Genomic DNA, 25,390 nt, shown 5'->3' with positions numbered 1-25,390 from the left:
GGTTTACCACATTCACCCCTTGTTTAAAAATGAGTCCGGCGGGGTGAAGTGTATTAAAAGTTTGTGTATTGGAGTCTCTCCGGAGGTCTTGTCTGCCGCTGTGATCGACGTGGCGACGGCAGGGGTAGTGAAGCTTCCGGCGTCGAGTCCCGCGTAGGCTGGGGCACTGGTGTGTAGTCCTCGTGGGTGTCGAGCGGGTCGCGGGGCCCAGGCGTGCTGTCTGCTGGGGTTGGATATTGGATCGTGGGGGGGGGGTGGTAGTGGGTAGTGGGTTACTGGGGCCCCCGAGGGTGCGAGGTCTCGTATGGAGACTGTGTCCTCCCGCCCGTCCGGGTACGCAATGTAAGCATACTGGGGGTTGGCGTGGAGGAGGTCGACCCTCTCGACCAGGGGGTCCATTTTATGGGTCCTCCCGTGTCTTCTCAGTAGGACCGGCCCTGGGGACGTCAGCCATGGCGGTAGCGATGTCCCCGATGTGGACTTCCTTGGGAAGACAAACATTTTCTCATGAGGGGTGGAGTTAGTGGCAGTGCAGAGCAGTGACCAAATCGAGTGGAGCACATCGGGGAGCACATCCTGCCAGCGGGAGGTCGGAAGGCCCCTAGACTTTAAGGCTAGCAGGGCGGCCTTCCAAACTGTCGCATTCTCTCTTTCCACCTGTCCGTTCCCCCGGGGGTTGTAACTGGTGGTCCTGCTTGTGGCAATACCCCTAGCGAGCAGGTACTGGCGGAGTTCGTCGCTCATAAACGATGAGCCCCGGTCGCTATGGATATAGCTGGGGAAACCGAACAGGGTGAAGAGGTCGTTCAGACATTTAATGACCGTGGCACTGGTCATGTCCGGGCAGGGGATGGCGAAAGGGAAACGGGAGTACTCATCAATAATGTTGAGGAAGTACACATTGCGGTCGGAGGAGGGGAGAGGCCCTTTAAAATCAACGCTCAGGCGCTCGAAGGGGCGAGTGGCTTTTATCAGGTGAGCCCTGTCTGGTCTATAAAAGTGCGGTTTGCACTCAGCGCAGACTTGACAGTTCCTGGTCATGGTCCTGACCTCCTCAATGGAGTAAGGCAGGTTGCGGGCCTTGATGAAGTGGAAGAACCTGGTGACCCCCGGGTGGCAGAGGTCATTGTGGAGGGCCCACAGTCTATCGATCTGCGCGCTGGCGCAGGTGCCACGCGATAGAGCATCCGGGGGTTCATTGAGCTTCCCGGGCCGGTACAAGATCTCGTAATTGTAGGTGGAAAGTTCGATTCTCCACCTCAAGATCTTGTCGTTTTTGATTTTGCCCCTCTGCTTGTTGTTAAACATAAAAGCAACTGAACGCTGGTCAGTGAGCAGGGTAAATCGTTTTCCGGCCAGGTAGTGCCTCCAATGACGCACAGCCTCCACAATAGCCTGGGCCTCCTTCTCAACAGCGGAGTGTCTGGTCTCCGGGCCCTGGAGGGTTCGTGAAAAGAAGGCCACGGGTCTCCCCGCCTGATTAAGGGTAGCGGCCAGGGCAAAGTCGGACGCGTCGCTTTCCACCTGGAAGGGGATGGATTCATCCACTACGTGCATGGTGGCTTTCGCAATGTCTTCCTTGATACGGTGGAAGGCTAAGCGGGCCTCTGCCATCAAGGGAAAAGAGGTGGACTTGATCAGCGGACGGGCCTTGTCCGCATAGTAGGGGACCCACTGGGCGTAATAGGAGAAAAACCCTAGGCACCTCTTCAGGGCCTTGAGGCAGTGGGGCAGTGGGAGTTCCATAAGGGGACGCATCCGGTCGGGGTCGGGACCGATGACTCCGTGTTCCACAACACAGCCAAGGATGGCGAGGCGGGTTGTGCGGAATATGCACTTCTCCTTGTTATACGTCAGGTTCAGGAGTTGGGCGGTGCAGAGGAATTTTTCGAGTTTTGCGTCATGGTCCTGCAAGCCATGGCCGCAGATGGTCACATTGTCCAGATATGGGAAAGTGGCCTGCAACGCATTTTGATCGACCATCCGGTCCATCTCCCTTTGGAAGACGGAGACCCCGTTGGTGACGCCAAAGGGAACCCTAAGGAAGTGATAGAGGCGGCCGTTTGCCTCAAAGGCAGTATACTGGCGGTCCTCAGGGCGGATAGGGAGCTGGTGGTACGCTGATTTCAGGTCAATGGTCGAGAAGACGCGGTACTGCGCGATCTGGTTGACCATATCAGCTATGCAGGGGAGTGGGTAAGCGTCCAGCAGGGTGTAGCGATTTATTGTCTGGCTGTAGACGATGACCAGGCGCTGCTTCTCGCCGGTCTTAACGACCACAACCTGGGCTCGCCAGGGGCTGGTGCTGCCCTCAATAATCCCCTCCTTCAGGAGCCGCTCCACTTCGGTTTTAATGAAAACCCTGTCCCCGGCACTGTATCGCCTGCTCTTTGTGGCGATGGGCTTACAGTCGGGGGTGAGGTTAGCAAACAGTGGGGGGGGGGGGGTGACTCTGAGTGTGGAGAGGTTGCACCTGGTGCACGGCGGGCAGTTTGGAAGCTGCTGGCTGCGGACTGTGAGTGGGGGGAGGGGTCCACCGTACGCCATCGTAACACTTTTAAGGTGGCACTGAAAATCTAACCCCAGTAGAACGGCAGCGCAGAGGTCGGGCAGGACCAGAAGTTTAAAATTATCGTACACAGTCCCGTCTACTAAGAGTGTCACCACGCAGTAGCCGCCAATGTCCGCCGACTGGGACTCGGAGGCCATAGAAATCCGCTGGTGCGCAGGCAGGACTGGGAGAGAGCAACGCCGCACCGTGTCGGGGTGGATGAAGCTCTCCGTGCTCCCAGAGTCAAAAAGGCAGGTTGTTTCGTGACCATTTACCTTAATGTCCATTGTGGACCAGGCCAGTTGGTGCGGTCTCGCTTGGTCCAGCGTAACGGAGGCCAGCGTAGGGGTCGGTGTGTCGCTGCGGGTATCAGATGAGGCGGTGTTGGGGGCCTGCTGCGTCCCGGCTGGCGTCGTCCATGATCCCCATGTGGCTGGAGGCGTCCAAAATGGCTGCTGTTCCAGTGGTTCGCACATGGCTGGGGAGGCCCAAGATGGCGGCCCGCACGGCCCACACGCGGCGCTGCTGGGGTTCGGGGTGGCTTTGGCCCTGCAGACGCTGGCGTAGTGTCCCTTCTTCCTGCAGCCCGAGCAGATCGCATTTTTCGCCAGGCAGCGCGCTCTGGGGTGTTTGGCCTGGCCACAGAAGTAGCATTTCTGGCCTTGGGACACTGCTGCGGTAGTTGGGCCGTTGCTGGGATGTGGCTGGGGTGGCACGGCGCTATGAGACGGTCCTACCGTGTCCCAGGCTGTCGTTCCCCGCGGCGTCCACGGTGCAGAGGAGTAGGCATCCATGCCCCGGTAGGCTGCGTCCAATGATAGTGCGAGTTCAGAGGCCTTGTTGAGGTCAAGGTCACTCTGCTCCAACAGTCGCTGTCGGGTGTAATTGGACCTGTGGCCTGCTACAAAAGCGTCCCGGATAAGTTTCTCTGTGTACACGGTGGCCTTTACATCCTTACAACCACAGGCCCGGCCAAGCACAGACAGTGCCTGAAGGTATTCCTCGGTCGATTCCCCAGGTTGTTGTTTACAACTCCCCAGGAGGTGCCTGGCATACACCTCATTCACTGGGCGCGTGTACTGGTCCTTGAGGAGCTTGAGAGCAGCCGTGTACGAGGTCGCATCCTGGATGACCGAGTACGCTCGGTGGTTCACTTTGGAGGTCAGGGCATCCAGTTTGTCCTCATCCGATTTGACCGTTGCAGCGGAGGGGATCAGGAATCTTTCAAAGCACCTAAGCCAGTGAGCAAACTTGGTGGATGCGTCCGCCTCCCGATGGTCTAAGTCCAGGCATGCTGGTGTGAGGATCTTCTCCATTATAAAAAAATCTTGTTAATAAAATTGATGCGCTATCAATTACTCAAAAGACTGAGGTTAAGCGAGTAACTAACAGGCTTTTATTAACAAGAGAATGAAGGTGTACCTCGAGTGGTCGACCAGTCCAGAATACAGAGGGACTGTGGAGCAGTCACCTTTATACCTGGACTCGTGGGAGGAGTCAGCCGAGGCATGTACAGACATGTACACAGTGGAATACAAACACCCACACAGGCAGGTATAACAGTGGTTTACCACATCAATTGAATGCTGTAATGGGGAAAGGAGAGGGATTGAAGGTCATTTTGAACTAAGGTAGGCCAAATGGCCTTTCTTATTAAAAAAATAATCATCTTGTGATCTGGTGATCTTCTAGTGGTCTGTTACAGAGTGACATCAGTTGAGATCAGATGGCAGGTCATCAACCTGCTGTCAGGTGGTGGGAGAACACAGGGAGGCCCTAGAAAGGGGTCGATTGAGAAAAGTACCGTAACCTCCCATTCAACCAAACCCCATCTCTATTTGCCCTACTGCTGGCGCAGGAAGAACCCTTGCCCCCACCCCCCAGCTTTGACCAGCTCCCATTTATTCTAGCAAGCAAGTGTGGGGCTAAAAATGTGCAGCCGTTCAGTTGAATCCTGCTGTAACATTGGCTCGATTCCATTGCAGCAGCCATTCACTCCAGCTGTGGAGTTCCCATGGCCGGTCCTCAGTCAGGATCCAGCATTGGATCAGCCAGCGGGGTGAATATGGGGACTACCTAGAACTCCAGACTGGGATTAAGGTCTGAACCCCCCCCGTCCACCACCCCCCCCCGAAGTTAAGGAGTATACATTTAAAAAAAAATATTACAAGCGTCAACCTGACTAAGGGTAGAGGGGTGGGGGAGGGGGGGGGGGGGGGGCCAAGCCCCAGATGTGCCCCAAACCGCTAAAGACTGCGGCCTAGAAATTCAGTGGGCTGCGCCACCCGTTAGCGCCTTAAGAGGGCGCTAAGTGGGTCAGAAGCCACTGGCCACGCCTCCCACTAAATTCAGCGGGACGCTAATGGCGGCGCTAGCCGTTAGCGCGGCGCCGCTACCGATGATGTCATCGATGTGCGCAGTGCCCCGCTGACGCCCCGATCACGATATTTAGATGCACCCCCCGCTTTAACGCCGGACGCTATGTGCGACTGGTTCAGGGGGGCCTACCTGTGGCGGTAGAGGCGCTAATTAAAGGAGAGGTGCGGGGCGGTCATTTTTGTTGTTGGCCGCCTGCCAGCACCTCTCCGCGCTGCCATCCCCAGCCTCCTGAGCCCCCCCACCCCGCGGAGTGCTGACTACGTTCCAAGAGCCCGGTACTTCTCCTCGGTGCCGGGCTCTTTTGCCGGCACTCGCGATCCTCGGGGGCCCAGCTGGACCCCAGATCGCGCTGCACAAGGCCCCTCCCCTTTAAGAAGCATGTGGCACTGCGGCACGTTGCGCAGCGATATTCAGTTGCAGCGCCCCAAGAGGGATGCGGGGCGCCTCCAGTAGCGTCGCGCTTCCCTCTGGGGCGCTCCAACTGAATTTCCGGCGGGCAGCCGCGACTGCTTCCAGGGCGCTACTTTTAGCGCCCTGGCGAAGCTGGCGCCCCAAACGGGGCTATAGTGAATTTCTAGGCCTGCATCTCTCAGTTGTGGTACTATCTGACAAATCTCACAACAAAAATGAGGACAACGAACCTGTGGGACATTTGACAAAATAATTGTCATACATAGACTGCTGCTGGAGCTAGAAATATACCAAGAGGTATGGGCCCCTTCCTGAAGATTCACGCCATCACACCTGATCCCGCCACCCAGTACAAGCCTTCACAGCCCAGAGGATTTTTAATGGACCACTCCCCTCCCCCCAACCTTTTGCATTATATCCTTGTCTCCATCAGACTCCAGGTACTGATCCAAGCTGCTGCCCAAGGTGGACTGACTCCCCTCTTCCACCCCCCCACAACACTTTTACCTCCCAATGTATGGCCTAGATTTTCAGTGTGCCTTGAGGCGGGCTTTTAGGTGGGCGGGGGGCAAAAATCCCGAATTCGGGGGTCCCGACACCATCCCGCCCAAAACCCACTTCCACGCAAGTTTCAGAGGAGGCGGGTACCCGCCCCGCACTGGGACCCGCCGACCCGAGGCGGGAAGGGATTAGTGCCAATTAACTGCCTGTTAACAGGTAGTTAACAGGCAGTTTTTAGCCTAATCCCTACATTGAGGGTTGTCGTGTGGGATTCCCGACGGCTCCAAACCATGCCAGGTTCGAGCAGGCGGGCCCTCGGGTTGAAGGACTTGGCGGGTTCGCGATGTCGGTGTTCAGGTGAGTGATGGGTGAATGAGTGCAATGGTAAGTGTGTTTGGTGTGTTTAAAGTGTGTAAAGTAGTTTAAATTACCTGTACTTACCTTAACAGCCTTTCTTCCTCTAGGTTTCGGGAGTCCATCACTCAGCCGGCACTGAAAGCAAAATGGCTATGATCTGTCAAAAGTGACAGCCTTCAGCTTTTAGTGTCAGTGAGAGTTCTAACTGAGTCTGTGTAGAAGGACTCAGGTTAGAAGTCAGACTGTCAGTGTTTGACAGCTTCAAACAGCTGTGAAACACTGATATTTCATCTGTCAAGACCTCTTGACAGATGAAATTTCAGTCTGTGATGTCACCTGTTGCCGGGTGGCCCTTAATTGGCCTGCTGAGCCCGCTGGGCGGGCTCAACAAGGTCAATCAAGGGAAAATCGCGTGGATTGGCCAGACATCGATGTAGGCGGGACTAAAACCCGAAAGTTGTAGTCCCGCCTCCTTCCCGACAGCTTAATGAAAATCGACCCCATCTGCAAACATTGTGTAACTTAGAAAACAACTACACCTAAAACTCTGCATGCTACCATGACTGGAGAAAGTGTATAAAATCTGATATAACACAATAATAACTAAGTAGAGGAAAAAGGGAGTCCTATACTAAATAAAAACAATAATTATTTGTGTTCACTTTACAATTGACTGTATCTTTAGCAAAGAAAAACATGTACTGTATCAGGAGCATGGATTGAGAATATTTGCGTCTCCAAGCTTACCATTTTTGTTTTTTGGCTCCGAATACACAATCATGCACACACTTCCTCCTTCCTTCATCCTCACTCTGTTAAAAGCCAAACTCATGGCATCATCACCTACTCGAACTCATTACCACCCTTCACCACCAAGACCTCAAAACCGCTCTTGTCTCCTCAGTTTTCCATTACTCTTACAATCTACAGGCTTTTAAAACCCATGCTTGGGGTAAACTAATTATTTATTTCTTGATTTACCTAGTCTTTTCATACTCTTTTCAACCTTGATAGCATCCTGTACTATGGGCATTGGCCCTTCACCTAGGGTCTGAGTACATTTTTTATGAAACCACAAATATAATTTTTATTCAGCTGGCTAGAATTCACCTTATTCAAAGGTCTATGAATTCATCTTTGATAAAGGAAACCATCTCAATCCCAGAGTAAGTACTATGGTAATGTTTGCCAAACCTATGCTTGTTTTATGTGGTATGGAATGTGACTATTGAGGTTTAAGGGCACGGTTTTGTGGAATGGGTCATAAGGTCATGACCACATTGCTTTTGTACAATGACTCACGTCTCAAATACTGAATGGTTAGCAAATGTAATAATTCAAAACATTCTTGAGCAAAACATACAATAGTAACTACACTTTTTAACATTAATTTCAAGAACTTACATAGTTTACAAAGGAAAACAGGCGTGGAAACAAAACATTTGACAGCTACAAGATATAGAGCTGAGGCTGGGTCTATTCCACTATAAAGTGTGGAAACTCTGCCATCAATGCAGACTGTTTCTTTTGATGCTTAGAGCTTTAGAAATTTTCTTCATAATAATTGGGCATAGTAATGAACTGTAAATGCACAGTTCAAGCCATTCTCAGTGCAATCACTTCCAAATGGTCATTTGGACATTTAACAGGCTTGGACAACCAAAGACTCACAACAAGCCTGTTAAAACCAGTTAGGAATTTTGACGGAGGCAAGTTTTAAAAAATCCTATGGGAAATCTAAATTTGAAACTTCAAATTGACATTAGTCCTCAATTTTCTGGTAGATTTGTGTAATTTTCATAAATGTTTCATTTATCGATACCCATTTTAAAACAGTCACAAGCTCTAATAATTACTTGACATAATGAATACAGACTTATGAAAAAGCAAGACCTTTTATGACTTGCAAATCCGTTATGCTGAAGCATTTTGTGCCCATGAAAAGCACATGCAACATGTGCAGTATAACTCAAGTGTGAATTCCCCCAAACTGAGCTGTACCTTTCAAGTCTTCAGACTTTTAAAACCCAAGCTTGGCACCACTTAAACATAACTTTCTGGTTTGCCTTTCCTTCTCACATACTATTTTCAGCCTTGATGGTGTACTGCATCATGGGCTTGAAATTGGTCTTGGGCAGCAGTCAATGGAAAAGAAGATTGGACAGGATGTAAAACGGGTTGCCAATTTGTCATTGCACGTTTTGGAATACCGCCCCAAGACTAAATTCACCCCCTATGACTTTTGGCCTTTCACTTTGGTTTCTTATTATTAAAACATAGAAAAATAAGAGCAGGAGTAGACCATTCGGCCCTTCAAGCCTTCTCCGCCATTCAATATGATCATGGCTGATCCTCTATCTCAATACCATATTCCCGCTCTCTCCCCATACCCCTTGATGCCTTTTGTGTCTAGAAATCTATCTATCTCCTTCTTAAATATATTCAGTGGTTGGCCTCCACAGCCTTCTGTGGTAGTGAATTTCACAGGTTCACCACCCTGAGTGAAAAAATTTCTCCTCATCTCAGTCCTAAATGTTCTACCCCATATTCTGAGACTGTGAACCCTCATTCTTCATTAAGATGGAGAGTGAAATAGTTGACTCAGAGACTAGGGTCCTGAATTTAAATAAAGGAGACTACGATGGTATGAGGTGCGAGTTGGGTAGGATTGATTGGGGAATGTCACTCAAAGGGTTGACGGTGGATGGGTAATGGCAAACATTCAAAGATCGCATGGATGAACTACAGAATTTCTTCATCCCAGTTTGGCATAATAATAAAACAAAAAAGGTGACTTGACTGTGGCTAACAAGGGAAATTAGGGATAGCATAAGATCCAAGGAGAAGACATATAAATTGGCCAGAAAAAGCTGTAAACCTGAGGATTGGGAGCAGTTTAGGATCCAACAAAGGAGGACAAAGGGATTAATTAAGAGGGGGGAAATAGAGTATGAGAGTAAGCTTTCAGGGAACATAAAAACTGACTGTAAAAGCTTTTATAGATATGTGAAGAGAAAAAGATTGGTGAAGTCAAGCATAGGTCCCTTGCAGTCAGAATCAGGGGAATTTATAATGGGGAACAAAGAAATGGCAGACCAATTAAATACATACTTTGGTTCTGTCTTCACAAAGGAGGACACAAATAACCTCCCAGAGATGTCGGGGAACATAGGGTCTAATGAAAGGGAGGAACTGATAGAAATCAGTATTTGTAGGGAAATGGTGTTAGGGAAATTGATGGGATTGAGGGCCGATATATTCCCAGGGCCTGATAATCTACATCCTAGGGTGCTTAAGGAAGTGGCCCTAGAAATAGTAGATGCATTGCTGGTCATCTTCCAAAATTCGATAGACTCTGGAACAATACCCATGGATTGGGGGGTAGCTAATGTTACCCCACTGTTCAAAAAGGGTGGTAGAGAGAAAACGGGGAATTACAGACCGGTAAGCCTGACATCGGTAGTGGGGAAAATGCTAGAGTCTATTATAAAGGATGTAATAGCAGACCAATTGGAAAAAAGTGACCGGATCGGACAAAGTCAACATGGCTTTACAAAAGGTAAATCATGCTTGACTAATCTACTGGAATTTTTTGAGGATGTAACTGGTAAAATAGATAAGGGAGAACCAGTGGATGTGGTGTATTTGGATTTTCAAAAGGCTTTCGATAAGGTCCCACAGAAGAGATTAGCGTGTAAAATTAAGGCACATGGGATTGGGGGCAAGGTATTTACTTGGATAGAGAACTGGTTGGCAGACAGAAAGCAAAGAGTTGGAATAAACGGCTCTTTTTCCGAGTGGCAGGCAGTGACTAGTGGGGTACCGCAGGGATCGGTACTTGGACCCCAGCTATTCACAATATATATTAATGATCTGGACGAGGGAACTAGATGTACTATCTGCAAGTTTGCAGACGACACAAAGCTGGGTGGGCGTGTGTGCTGTGAGGAGGATGCTGAGAAAGTCCAATATGATTTGGACAGGTTGGGTGATTGGGCAGAAGCATGGCAGATGCAATATAACATGGGTAAATGAGAGGTTATCCACTTTGGTGTCAAAAACAGGAAGGCAGATTATTAGCTAAATGGCAATAGATTGGGAGAAGGGGAAGTGCAACGAGACCTGGGCGTCCTTGTGCACCAGTCGCTGAAAGTAAGCATGCAGGTGCAGCAGGTGGTTAAGAAGGCAAATGGTATGTTGGCCTTCGTAGCGAGAGGATTTGAGTACAGGAACAAGGATGTCTTGCTGCAGTTGTACAGGGCCTTGGTGAGGCCACATCTTGAGTAATGTATGCAGTTTTGTTCGCCTTATCTGAGGAATGATGTGGAGATGCTTGTGTTGGACTGGGGTGGACAAATGTAAGAAGTCACACAACACCAAGTTATAGTCCAACAGCTTTACTTGAAATCACAAGCCTTCGGAGCACTGCTCCTTTGTCAGGTGAAGTGGAGAAAGGCATATAGGCACAGCTTATATAGTCAGAGAATACTGCCAGATGATTACAGGTAATCTTTCTAACTGCCCTTTATCACACCTCGGCAGAGAGATAATCACAGCAATCGAAGGTGTGAATGGTGTCCAAACAGGTCAGTCAGGAAAACATTACATCAAAGAACAATGAGGTGGGGTGAAATGTTGCAGATGCTGGGGTCTGTATGAAAAACAAAAAACAAACAAAAAATGATTTTTTTGCTAGAAATCACAGCAGGTCCGGCCGCATCTGTGTAGAGAGAACAAACCAACGACGACTCGAGTCTGGATGACTCTACGTCAGGTGGGGTTACATATAGCGTGACATGAACCCAAGATCCCGGTTGAGGCCGCACTCATGAGGACTGAATTGTGTTGGTAGAGACCTTTATGAGTGTTGATCGTGAGGTACTGTTTCGAGGCTTCTTCTACCTCCATTTGCAGGTACGCCTGGGCCAGATCGATCTTAGTGAAGCGTTTCCCTCCAGATAGCGAGGTGAAAATATCTTCAATCTGCGGAAGCGGATATTGTACAGTGTGAAGGACTGGGTTCACTGTCACCTTAAAGTCCCCACAGATGCGAACCTTCTTTGGTTCCCCAGGCGTATTACTCAACGACCTCTTCATTACAGGAACGATGGGTGTAGCCCACTCGCTCCAGTCCACTTTGGACAGTACTCCTGAACGTTCCAAACCTTCTAGCTCTGCTTCGATGGCTGGGCGGATCGCATAAGGTACCGGTCTGGCCTTAAAAAACTTTGGGCTTGCATTTTCCTCTATTTTGATCATTGCTGTTATGCCTTTTGCTGTTCCGAGTCCCTGCTGGAACACTTCTTGTGCATCAGTTAGAATTTTTGACAGTCGTCCAGGTGTGATGTCGTCATCCTTTTTGGCATCTACAGTCAGTGCTTGTATGGAATGCCAATCTAGCTATATCTTCCGGATCCATTCACATCCTAGTAGTGGTGGTCCTCCATCTGGCAATACATATAGGTCCATTTTTGGTGTTTCCTTGGTGTTATATATAACGTTCACCCTTATTTTTCCTTTGGGGTAGACTTTTTGCCCCGTGTACATCTTCAAGACAATCTTTGTATCTCTCAAGGGTATATGTGAGAATAGCCGCTTGTAGTCCCTTCGGTTTATGACTGTTAGGGCTGATCCTGTGTCCAATTCCATTTTCACTTGGACTCCCGCTATCTTGAGCGTGACCCAGATAGTTTGGTGATCCTCCGTTTTGATCACATTATGTAGTTTCAGACAACCCAGCTCCTTGCTTCCGGAGTCTGTATCACTCTTCTGTTCGTCTGAACTACTCTCCGTCACCTTATGTACCTTCTTGTACTTCTCCTGTGGAGATTTCTTGCTGCTGGTTTTCTTTCCTGACCTGCATACTCTTGCTATGTGTCCTACTTTTCTACACTGTCTGCACACTTTGTCCTTGAACCAGCAATCATTATGGTCGTGTGTTGTTCTGCCGCAGCGATAGCACTTCACTGTTCCGTATGACATTTCATTTGTGCCATATTCTTGCGGTCTCCATTGTATCTCTGCAGCGCCCCGTGCTGCTGCTTCGTGTGATACTGCAATGCTGAAAGCCTTGTCCAGCATAAGATCCTTTTCTGATAGAAGCCGTTTCTGGGTTCCTTCACTTTGAAGCCCACTCACAAACTTGTCCCTTAAAGTATCTGCTCGTCCCGTTCCAAACTGGCAGTGTTTCGATAGCTTGCACAGTTCCGTTAAATACTCAGCATTACTTTCATCTTTATGCTGGTTCCTTTTGTGAAACTTAAATCTTTCTGCTATCAGCAGCGGTGTGAGGTTTAAGTGGTCCTGTAGGATTGACACTATGTTTTCAAAATCCTTTTCTACTGGCTTCTCTGGGGTTACTAGGTTTCGTAGTAAGCCATACATTTTTGCACCCATTGAATTCAACAATACCGGCGCTTTCTTGTCATCTGGCACTTCATTCACCTTGCAGTATACTTCTATGCGTTCGACATATGTCGTCCAATCTTCGATTTCATTGTCGAACGCTGTGATACTGCCACTCTTCGGCATTTTTGGGTGTGGTTAGACTGGCTTAAAATGGCGTCTCCCGCGCTTTCCTTTCTTCCCCGCTGCGGCTTAAAATGGCGTCTCCTGCGCTGCTGCCAACACCGCTCTCGGCGGTCCTCGTGGCAAATGGCGATGCCCTGTGGGTTTCATGCGCTGCTCCTGCGCTGCTGCCAACGCCGCTCTCTGCGGTCCTCATGGCAATGGCAGTGCCTTGCGTTTTCCTGCGCGCCTCTCTCCCCCGTTGACGCTGCTCGGCCCTTGAACACCAGCTGCGCTCTGCTCTCTCTCGTCTCTCTCCCCCGTTGACACCGCTCGGTCCTGAACACTGGCTGCGCCCTGTGCGCTCTGCCCACTCTCCCCTGTCGACGCTGCTCGGCCTTTTTCTGTGCCACTCGGTTGGGCTCTAGCCCGCCGCTGTCCGGGAAGGGTCTACGCAGTACCTGTTGCCAGCCCGTTTCGCTGGACCACCGTGACTGGAAAGCCAAGCCTGGCTCTCGACAGCCTCCCCTGTGATGCTCAAATCTCCGCTGGATGACTGGGCGGTTGCCCGTGGTCGACGCCCGTGCTTCTGGACTCGATCTTCTTCCACTGTTCTCCAGGAACGAATCCCTGGGAGGTGATGCAGAGTTGCAGGTAGGTTCGAATCTGCCTCGTCGCCAATGTTATATCCGTGTATCTTAATGTTGTGTCCTTCAATAATCAGACAACAGACTGCAGGGAACGATTCAACAGGTGTTTACTGAATGAGGGTTACTCTAGAACTAACTGTACAGATCACTACTCAGGGTTTATATACAGGTGTGGTCACTGCTGGTACTACAGTATACAGGAGCTGTAAAAAGTAGTTCTCTCCCTTAAGGTATATATACATTACATACATTACAGACCCAATCTCTCCTCATACGACAGTCCTGCCATCCCAGGAATCAGTCTGGTAAACCTTCGCTGCACTCCCTCTATGGCAAGTATATCCTTTCTTAGGTAAGGAGACCAAAACTGCACACAGTACTCCAGGTATGGTCTCACCAAGGCCCTGTATAACTGTAGTAAGACATCCTTGCTCCTGTACTCAAATCCTCTTGCAATGAAGGCCAACATACAATTTGCCTGATGAAGGGTCCCAGACCTGAAACGTTAACTCTGTTTCTCTCTCCACGGATGCTGCCTGGCCTGCTGAGTATTTCCAGCATTTTCTGTTGTTATACCATTTGCCTTCCTAACTGCTTGCTGCACCCGCATGTTTGCTTTCAGTGACTGGTGTACAAGGACACCCAGGTCCCTCTGTACATCAACATTTCCCAATATATCACTATTTAAATAATACTCTGCCTTTCTGTTTTTACGACCGAAGTGAACAAAACTTTTTTCAAACTTGAGAATGAGCTGACTATTGTGTAAAAGTACATAGTTTGTAATGTCACAGTAGCTACAATTTCCATTTGTCTTTGTTTGTAAACTGACCAATTAATTCTGGATCATAAGAAATATATGAGGAAATAGAGAAGGAAGCATTTGGGAAAAACAGAAGAGCTGGAGTCACAAGAGGAACAACAGAGTTAAAGGATCTCATCTCTAGAGTTAGAGGAGGAAGGACAGAGTTAGTTGACCAGAAATCAGAAAGTGAAGTAACGAGCTGGAAGATCACAGGCATAGAGTATGTCACAGGCAGAGAGTCAGAAGAAACAAAAGAGAATTGGAAGATGATGCTGTGAGTAATATTGAAAAATCCAAAGAAAAACTAGGGAGAAACACAAAAAATAAAAATCATGAGAAAAGATGATAGACAAAAAAGTTGAAAGCTGGCTTTATTGCTAGCTTACTGAGTTTAGCCAGTGGGTAGCTAAGTCATTCATTTCAGGACGGTCCCAGTTTGATTCTCAATACTTGCTGAATTAGTTGATCTTAGTTGGGATACATTAGGGCAATTGGCTCCAATACAATCATACCCCAGCAAGGAGAGAATCCCATTAGGAAAAGAATAGATGAGAGAAAATTGGTGAGAAAACATTGAAAGAAAAATAACAAATGAAAAGGAAAGATACCATGAAACAGAAATGGTGGGAAAAGAGAAACATAAAAAGAGATGGAAAAACACAAAAGAAATTAAAAGAGAAGTGATAATGCAAGATGGGGATGAAGTAGGGACCTGCAGAAATTATGGGATGGCTTTAAACCAGCAAGTTTTATTCTAAAAAAATGACTTTGTTTTTACATGCTATTGTCAAACATGCAAGTGCCTACAATCTTCAAGATAAAGCTTTTTTATGCCTGATCAGTGGTCTAAAACAAAGATGAATTCTCTCTAGAAAACACTCACTGGTTCTACGGTAAGGTTCCATGGGTGTGAGGATCTCTCAGGTACTTAATCCAAGTGGCCATTTTTCATGTGTGAGCCTAGGCAGCAAGTTCTAGTAGTCTATTCAACTGTGGGGAAATCACAGGTGTGGACCTGTCCCCACCCGACATCCCCACTTTTTCAGCAAGGACTCACCGGATAGTGATCAGGAATAGGAGCCCTGGATGATGATTCCCTTCCCTACCCTCGGGGTGCTGAAATCAATCAAAGCAGCCTTACTGTTAAATAGGCTTTACAAAGATCAATTAACAGCACAGACTGGTGATTGAACCTGGAAACATATTGCTTTGTATGGCTGAGTACTGAGCCATCAAGGGAACTAACCTCCGCCTCCATCTTTTTCTGGGTACAATTCCTTCCTAAAGCTGGGCCTTAGAGTTCTGAACACACAAACACTGAAACATGTGAATCAATTTGTCTCTTTTTGTCAGACATTTCAGGCCCAGTATAATTATCATTTTGTAACCGGCTCCAAGTCCTGTTAAGACTAGTCAATGCAGCACAAATGGTTATTATTGAAGCATTTGCAGCCACTGGCAATCGATCATTGTCAATCTCCTTCTCTTTAAATCCTTCTAAGACTGCAAGCTGCCTGGCATTACGCAGTGATGTACTGCTTTCATGTCTGCTAGGACATATCAATAATTTGTACACTTTATTTATTACATAATTAAATAGATTGAAGCTTGTCCTTCAGGTCACCTTGGCTAATAGCTACCTGTCTTAAGCCACCAATTTAATTAAAAACAACCTGCACCCAGGATATAGCAGTTACGTGCTCACATGCTCATTAAGCGGCATGTTAATAATGTAAGTAAATAAATTCTCAACCGTAAATAAGCAGCTACCTTTTAACACTGTTTAAAACTGTCATTGTGATTGGAATAAAAGCAGGAAATGTGGGATACGTACTGCAAGTCAGTGAACATCTGAGAGAAAGGTAGATTAATGCATTAGTATCCATGACGATCCCACTTGAAACTTTAACCTGCCTTTCTCTTTCAACTCTTGCTTTGAATTTCTAACATGTTCTGTTCATATTTAAGATTTACATCATTTACCGTTTCATTTTAATCTCAGTGCGACTGGATTTAACAATGTTCAGGCCAATTTTAAGGGCCCCCACCTGGTGTAAACAGGGTGGTAGCAGCTAGAAAATGGTACTGAATGACTTACTATCCTGACTAAACTGGCGCTCCAGCTCGTCCTCCCAAATCTGACCTGTTGGCTGGCTCAGCGAAAGAATTGGCTGCCACCCCAACCGGCAACCTGCAGATGGGCACCTGGAGCTTGCCGGTGGTGTTTAATGAGGCTTGAAGCCAAATTTGGCTCGGGCCTCAGGCCGGCACAAACCGGCACGCAGAACCAGTGCTCTGTCGATTTTATGCTTGTTTTGACGCAAGCCGAATTTCTCAACAAATCCTTCCCTATTTATACCCTCAGGAGTTTTCAGAATTTTGAAAACTCTATTAGATAAATACAGTATTTGAGCCTTTTTCACAACTATAACCTCTCATTCCTGGTAGCAATCCAGTAAATGTTCACTGTCCCTTTCCATGGCTCTAATATCCTTCCTTTAATGAGGTTATCCAGAACTGCACACAGTACTCCAACTGTGACCCAACTGATGTTTTGTACAAATTAAACATTACTTCCTTGCTTTTATCTTCAATGCTCCTGCACATAAAACCCAGAATCTCATTTGATTTTATTGCCATTATTTTTCCAAATGTTTACGTATTTTGCTAAATTCTAATCATTTAGACCATTAAAAAGAACAATCACAGAGCTTTAAATGTTCCGCAGAGCATTCTAAAACTGAAAACTCAGTGCAAAAATGTACTATTTATTAATTACTAATTCAAAAGAGTCTCTTTGCAGTTGGTTTTAAGGGGCAAGCCTCCTCAAGGGTACACGGTTAGACATCTGGTTCAAATTCCTTTCAGACAGCTCATCAGTCAAGATTGACAGCTCTTTAACTTTTGAGTTCACTTGACACACTTTTTCCTGTGAATCATTTAACCCTTCTCAAGACTTATCCCAGAATCAGATTTAATCGGTCCATTCACATAGCCAAAAGGCAAATCCTAACCGTATTGTTGACAGCTTTGGAATATTAACTCTAAATTGAAGACGAGTGCAAATCCAGCCTCACCTGATTTTGAGTGATATAATAGAACTGAACTAAAATCTAGTAAAAAGCAGATGCTGGAAATTTGAAACAAAAAATAGCAAAAGCTTGAAACACAAAGCAGGTCAATCGGCAGCTGTGAAAAGAACAGATCGATGATCTACATTTCAGGTGCGTACACTTCTTTAGATCAGGAACTCTGAAGAAGCGTTCTCCTCCCGAAATGTAGGCTATTTGTTCTCTTCACAGATGTTAATTGACCTGCTCTGTGTTTCTAGCTTTTACAGTTTTCCAATTAATATTATTATTGTTATATATGTACACACACACTTTTCCCCATCCAGTTTTCTCCTCTCCATTCTAGAGTACTGATTCCTGTTGGGATTTGGTCCCACAGACACAGGCCACTCTCCAATACCTCGGCCATTCTCCATTTGTGATCCAGGATGGTGAGTGTGGGATAAGCTATTCTATTATTGATGAGCAACATCAACGCTGATGCAGTCCTCACCCCAAGTCCACATATGCACATTTTCCAGCAGGAATCACTGGATTACGATTAGCAATGAGAACCCTGATTAATTTTCCCCCTCCCCTATCCCAGGGTAACAGAGGCGAAGTGTAGTATCTGATTTAAGATCAGCACCGATAGGGAAACTAAACCTGGGACCTTCCTATTATCTATGGGTCAGTTCCACATTAAGCAGTGTTTTCTTTAACCAACTGAGCCTTCAGGGGAACTTGGATTATTACTTTCTGATGGTAAGATAGCAATTAGCTCCAGGAGCTGAATCTTCAGTTATTGTAATTAGAATGACAATTGCAACATTTTAGTTTTAGCTTGGACTTGGCCCTGATTTTGTTTCAAGATGTCAGCAAAGCATTCTGTTACTTTACGTATAGATTTTGCAACACATCCCTTTATCATCTTTGTAGTCCGCACTGTCACAGCGGGCACTAGCTACTGTTACTTATAAACAATGTTCACATTTTCATCTGCATGCACACACAGGATCCTGCAATAGTGTGTTTCATTCTGAGACACTGAGCTTCAAATAAAATTTGTACGGTAGAACAGCAATTAATAGCTGACAAGAGCTCACTGAAGCACAATGCAGATAGACTACAAAAATTATATAATTTGTTTAATACATTCTATCCACACCGTGGCTGCATGAGCCCCTGTCAGTTTTGTTTACTGTGTTGAATGAGGTTTGTCCTTATAATGGACGCTATGTAGCATTTATATTATCACCCTGTCTCTGGGGACAGTGCTGCAATATAAACTCGGATGCAGGTGCCTCCTTAGATCCCAAGTCCTGTCACACCAGCTGATTTTCAAGAATCTTCCAGAAGGAAAGTTTCACTGGTAGCAAAAGTTTAAAAAAAAGGTCGTGCTCATGGCTGCCATTTTGTCTAGCCGTGGGCTGGGGTTTCAACCCACCCATTCCAGCAATGCGGTTGTTACAATTTTGGCCTTTATGGACCTTCTCCAACATTGAGGATGTTCACTTAAAGTTATGACTCTAACTGTGTATGCATTGATTTCTTCAGTGTTGGAGACAGTGCTCTCAGACCACTCTATGATGTAAATGGGGTAAATTTGGACGCTCAGAAGCTTCACCAAATTGTGGAACTGTGATATATATATATATGCACCATTGCTTATGAGCATAAAGAGGTGTCACAGGTAGAAGTGAGAAGTTGAAACATGAATGGAGTTAGACAGACATAGATTTTGGAGTTGCATCATAGAAATCAGAGCGATGGGAAAGATATTGGCCTAGAAATTGGGTTTTGGCGCAGCCAGGGCTTTAGCGCCGGAAGTTAGTGCCGGCGCTAAGTCCCCCTGCGCGCGCCAAAAATTCAGTAGCGCCGCGCCCAAACGGCTGCCGGCGCTACTGGAGGGTTTCAGCACCTCCCAATGGGCGCTACCTGCCCCATTGCGGCGCTGTTCCGGCGCTGCGGCGCCTGATGCGGTGCGGCAGGCTGGGGAAGTGCAGGCCTCCTCCTTCCGTTAAGGAGGAGCTGCCTGCACCCGACCGCTGGCCGTTGACGGCTGAATAAAAATGAGCCCGGCACCTCGGAGAAGTGCCGGGCTCGCGGCCCACATGCATCTGTGCCGCGGGGGGGTCTTGGAGGAGTCCGGGGAGGGAGGTGCGGGCAGGCGGCCGCCGGGGAAGCGGCCGGCCGCCGCGTGACCTTAATGCGCCGGCGCTAACTTCAGCAAGGCACCTTTTACAGAACGTTGCTTGCGGCTGCCACGGGCGAGGCGGCCGCAACTCAATTTTGGAGTTCGGGCGGGTTACCACGGCAACCGGGACGCTGCGCACACCGATGACGTCATCGGTGCCGGCGCAGCGCTACCGGTGCAACGCCGCTTTAGGGCCCCACTCAATTTTTCAAATGGCCATAACTCTGGCGCTAGTCCCTCTAGCGCCTCAAAAGCGGCGCTAAGGCTAGTGAATTTCTAGGCCATTGTATATGTATGTGTGTTGTGCACAGGCGACAGAGAAAGACGGCAATACAAATATCATGGAGCAGAGTTAAAGACAGAGGGTGAACATCCCACCTGAACAGCTTTTTTATGCAGTGAGTGGTTATGATCTGGAATGCACTGTCTGAAAGGGTGGTGAAGGCAGATTCAGTCGTGGCTTTCAAAAGGGAATTGGATAAGTACCCGAAGAAATAAAATTTGCAGGGTTACGGGGAAAGGGCGGGGGAGTGGGACTAGCTGAAGTGCTCTTGCAGAGAGCCAGCACGGGCTCGATGGGCCGAATGGCCTCCTTCTGTACTGTAACCATTCTATGAATTCTAGTTTCATCACTGTGGTTGGCCTAGAATGTGTTGTGCCTGTTCAAGTGTTCTATATGGTATGACATGGCATGGCAAAGGTGGAGTGCTTCTGAAATGCATCAAAAGTTGGCTGAAAGATAGTTTACAAGGAGCTCGATTGGCAGGGAAGGAGGTAATTAGCAAGGTGCCTCAGGGAATTCGTGCTAAAGCTGTTGCAGTTTACATGACGCATAGAGGACTTGGAAGTGGGGACAGAACTAAAACTGTCCAATTTGCAGATGATACAAAACTGGGAATGACTGCAAACATCAGAGAGCAGACTGATCAAATACAAGAAGGACCTGGATTGATCAGGAAGCTGGGCTGGCAAGTACCAGATGTCATTTACATTGAACAAATGAAGAGTCATGAGATTGGGAAATATAAACAGTGGCAATATACGTTAAATGGCATTATTCTATAGGACATGACACAGGAGAGGAACTTGGGGACACTGGTGGATAAATCACTTAAGTCAGTATATGGCCATAGTAGTGAGCAAATGGAATCTTGGGCTGAATAGTTAGAGGAGTAGAGCACAAATCTCAGGGACTGATTCTGAGTTTGTACAGAGAGCTTGTCCATCTCTACCTGTAGTACTGTGTACAAAACATTATGAGAAAGACATTTAGATATCGAAGAGGGTGCTGTGAAAGGCAAATAAATTAATAGCTGAGATTAGACACCTGAGTTATGAGCAGAGGCTACAGGATCTGGGGATGTTTACATTGGCAAAAAGAAAACTCAAGGGTGAGCTTATCAAAGTGTTCAAATGTATAGACAAGATAAAGGTCAATCTTTTTACAGTATCACAGATTCCACAAGAGGGCATATCCTCAAACTTAGAAGAGGGAAGGTGAAGAGGTATTTTAGATTGAACTACTTTATGCAGAGGGAGGTGAATGTATAGGGTGGGCAAACAGGGGAAGCAAATTCAGGAGAGAGTTGGATAAGCATCTGGTGAAAACTTTGATCGAGGGGTATGAGCAATATCGTGAGATGTGATATTTCCTCGAGACTGTGATTGGCCATATGGATGACAATGGTCTATTCTGGTCCTATACTTTTCTATGTTCCTATATATGTATTATTAAAGGTGAACTTAAAATGATATACAGCAGCATGTTTAATGATGATATGAATGGACATGGAGCTGATCAACTGCAGGACTTGGGGTGTTGCTGTTTACAGCTGCAAGCAGTTAAACAAAATTTCAAAATCCCAGACTGAAATCAAATTCAGTTCTCTCCAGACAGCTATCAGGAGTCGAAGCATTTTGTAATTATTTTTGACTTTTACAATATCAGGATCTGTTTTAGATAGAGAAATGGAAAACTATTTCACAACTTATCCAGTTCTAAAGATTCAGGATAGATAAAACACGTAATACCTTTTTACTGGAATAATATATATGATTAAAAGGGAAATCTTAGCATCATGGCAAGCCCAAGGAATGATATGTACTTCCCCAAATGTAGACCTTTAGTTTAGGTATAAATACAAGGAAGGATGGGGGAATTTTCTGGTCAACAAGCAGTAGACCTTACTGCTGCAGAAAGTCATTATTGTCTCTGCACAGCTATTTTGCAATCCATTGCTAAGCTAAATATTAAAATAGGTCATTTTTTAATTAGTAGCACACAACAGCGAGGACGGGACTGGGCACAGCGGTGATGTGCCCCCTATAGTTGAATAGAACTGCCTGCCATTCCAAAGTCTAAGCTCATACTCAAAGAATAGCCACTTGGACAAGGTGACAGTGTGGCTAGACCCCAGCGTGATCCATGCATTCAGGAAAGGAGAAAATTGGGAATTTTTTTTTTTAAAAGGGGAAAAAGTGGATCATTTGAAATAGTTAGAGATCCAGTTTGGTATTTTTGGAATTTGTTTTTTCCTGCTTGGAGTGGAAAAGGTTAACAGAAAATGTGTGAACCAGAAGAAGGTGAAAGGAAACTCTTTGTCTTCCAACTTACCCTGTCCGCTGTGGCCTCGAGTGCACACCACCAGAACAGCCAGCACCACACAGTAGGCAGAAGCAACAATATTTGCCATCTGTTAAGAAAACAATTGGAATCATTAGCATCAGTCAAAGAGACAGCTCCTGGGACTCTTAATCTACAGAGCAGCACCGCGAATGGGAGCATCACCCTTTCAACAAACACGTCCTCCTCCTAGGACTTGCCTGTACAGACCCCAGGAACCAAAGCCAAACTAACAATAGCAATCTGTCATCTTACATGACTGTGAGCACTAACACAAACCTCCTCGGTTACAATTCTAATGAGAAAACTTGACAGGTAGAAATTTAAAGTCAATTGCCTGAGGAGACAGCACACCCAATGTCCCTTGTTGGGATTAATGTAAACCCATAATTTTTTTCCCTCTTGTTGTTTTTGATTGCAGGGATAATAAAGTTCTGTCACAATGATTTTGAAAATAAACATGCCTGAATATGGATAATGCTTGCAATAGAATATCACAATTGTCAGCAATTTTTTTTGGCCTTGTTCTATTCTGTTTTAAATTGCAGCTTGGAATGAAATTCAAAGATACTGTGCCAACTAACAGTGATTCTGTCCTTTGGTGGGGTGGGTGGGGTCGGGGGGGGGCGTGGAGAAGCTGAGAGATACCTTGGTAATCAGAGAGAAATGTACAGAGAGGCAGAGAAAGACGGGTCAAGAGAAATAAGAGAAAAAACATAAATAACAGAGAGAAGAATACACAAAGAGGAAACAGAAAGAAATACTGCCAGAACCATTGAACTTCAGACTTCATCATCCTACTCAGGTCCCCTCCCTCACCTCCTTCTCCAGTACATTGATGACTGTATCGGTGCCGTTTCCTGCTCTCGCCCTGAACTAGAGAATTTCATTTACTTTGCTTCCAATTTCCACCCTTCCCTCACCTTCACATGGTCCATCTCCGACTCTTCCCTTCCCTTCCTCAACTTCTCCGTCTCCATCTCTGGGGATAGGCTATTGACAAACATTCACTACAAGCCCACTGACTCCCACAGCTACTTGGACTACACTTCCTCCTACCCCGCTTCCTGTAAGGACTCTATTCCATTCTCCCAGTTTTTCTGTTTCCGCCGCATCTGCTCTGACAATGCCACCTTCCACACCAGTACTTCCGACATGTCTTCCTTTTTCCTCAACCGAGGATTATCCCTCTATTGTGGTTGACACGGCCCTTGACCGTGTCCATTCTATCTCCCGCACTTCTGCCCTCACCCCTGCCCCTCCCTCCCGGAACCACGATAGAATTCCCCTTGTCTTCACCTTTCACCCCACCAGCCTCCACATTCAACGGATCATCCTCCACCATTTCCGCCACCTCCAGCGTGATCCCACCACCAAACACATCTTCCCCTCACCTCCCCTTTCAGCATTCCGAAGGGACCGCTCCCTCCGCAACACCATGGTCCACTCCTCTATCACCCCCAACACCCCTTCCCCTTCGCCTGGCACCTTCCCGTGCAAGCGCAGGAGATGCAACACATGCACTTATACCTCCCCCTTCCCACTGTCCAGGACCCCAAACACCCCTTCCAGGTGAAACATCAATTTACTTGTACTTCTTGCAATTTAGTATACTGTATTCGTTGCTCACGATGCGGTCTCCTCTACATTGGGGAGACCAAACGCAGATTGGGTGACCGCTTTGCGGAACACCACCGTTCAGTCCATAAGGGGGACCCCGAGCTTCCGGTCGCCTGTCACTTTAATTCTCCGCTCCACTCCCACTCAGACCTCACCGTCCTCGGCCTCTTGCATTGTTCCACGGAAGCTCAGCGTAAGCTTGAGGAACAGCACCTCATCTTTCGATTAGGCACTTTACAGCCTTCTGGACTCAACATAGAGTTCAACAATTTCAGACCATAACCTCGGCCCCTATCATATATATATTTTTCATCCACACTTTTTGTCTGTGTCTTTCTTCTCTCCCACATGGCAGCTGTCTTCCATTCTGCCAGCGCAATTCACACTTCATCTAGAGTCATCCTTTATTTCTTAACCTGTCCCATTACCATCTCCTTTTGCCTTTAATGTCTCTTAACTTCTCCTGCCTTCTATCCTATCACAGACCTTTCCTTTTGTTCTTTCATCCCCTCCCCCCTTTCCCAGCCCCTGCACTTGCTTAAAAATCTGTTCCATTTCCTGTTTTTTCCAGTTCTGACGAAAGGTCATCGACCTGAAACAACTCTGTTTCTCTCTTCTCAGATGCTGCCTGACCTGCTATCTCCAGCATTTTCTGTTTTTATTTCAGATTTCCAGCATCTGCAGTATTTTCTTTTTGTTTCATCATAGTCTTGATGTGGACGCAAAACCTGACAGAGAAAAGATGATAATAGTTGCCCTCAACAACATGGGAGCATTCTACCGCATATGGCACCAAAGGGCCCTAGCAAAACTGAAGTTAATGGGGGTCAAAGGGAAAACCCTTGAATGCTGGAATCATACTTGATGCAAAGGAAGATGGTTGTGGTTGTTGGAGGCCCGTCATCACAGCCCCAGGACATCATTGCAGGAGTTCCTCAGGGAAGTGTCCGCAATTCAACCATTTATTAATGAGGTCAGGAGTGAGCTGCTCCCTTAGTGTTCAGCTTTATTCACAATACCTCTGATAATGAATCAGCCCAGGCCAGCCTACAGTAAGACCTGAATAACATCTGGATTTGTGCTGACAAGTGTCAGGTAACATTCACGCCATTTAAGTGTCAGGTAATGACCATCTCGAACAAGAGAAAGCACAGCCACCTCCCTTTGAATTTCAGTTGACTCACCAGCACTGAGTCCCCCACTATAAACATTCTGGAGATTATCATTAATCAGCAGTTCAACTGGTCCAACCACTATGGCTACAAGAGTAGGGCTGAGACTCTCTACACCACGACAAGTGGCTCAACTCCTGACCCTGCAAAGCCTCGCCACCATCTACTAGGCAAGTCAAGCGTGTGATGGAATATTCACAACTCATCTGGATGGCTGCAGCTGCAACAACAAAAAGCTCATCACCACCCAGGACAGAACAATTCGCCTGATTGCTGCTCCTGTCTCTGGGCTCAATATTTATACTCCCCACCATGTCACACTGTGGCTGCAATCTGTATGATCTACAGGATGTACTACAGCAACTCAGTAAGGTTACACCATGGTACCTCCTTCCCTTGCGACCTCTACCATCGAGAAGAACAAGAACAGCAATGTTGTGGAAGCACCATCACCTCCATGTTCCCCTCCAAGTCACACGGCCTCCTGACTTGGACACGTATCGCTACTTCTTTATCGTCGCTGGGTCAGAATCCTGGAATTTCCTACCTAACACCATTGTGAAAGAA

At 47.0% G+C, this 25,390-nt stretch overlaps 1 protein-coding gene across 2 annotated transcripts in view; it reads right to left on the bottom strand.

The window, feature by feature from the left end:
- cntfr (ciliary neurotrophic factor receptor) overlaps positions 1-25,390 on the bottom strand; it is a 346,559-nt gene that overhangs the window by 181,233 nt on the left and 139,936 nt on the right. For both annotated transcript variants that reach the window (XM_085974105.1, XM_085974111.1), the window contains one exon: positions 22,023-22,101. In XM_085974105.1, coding sequence (XP_085830231.1) covers positions 22,023-22,101 — 79 coding nt within the window. The remainder of the gene's footprint in view (positions 1-22,022; positions 22,102-25,390) is intronic.

The sequence above is a fragment of the Somniosus microcephalus genome, chromosome 2 (genome assembly GCF_052327205.1).
Source record: "Somniosus microcephalus isolate GS21.2 chromosome 2, FLI_Smic_1.0, whole genome shotgun sequence".
Classification (NCBI taxonomy): Eukaryota; Metazoa; Chordata; class Chondrichthyes; order Squaliformes; family Somniosidae; genus Somniosus; species Somniosus microcephalus.
The sequence above is the reverse complement of the archived record's forward strand: the minus strand, read 5'-3'. Positions and strand labels throughout refer to the sequence as shown.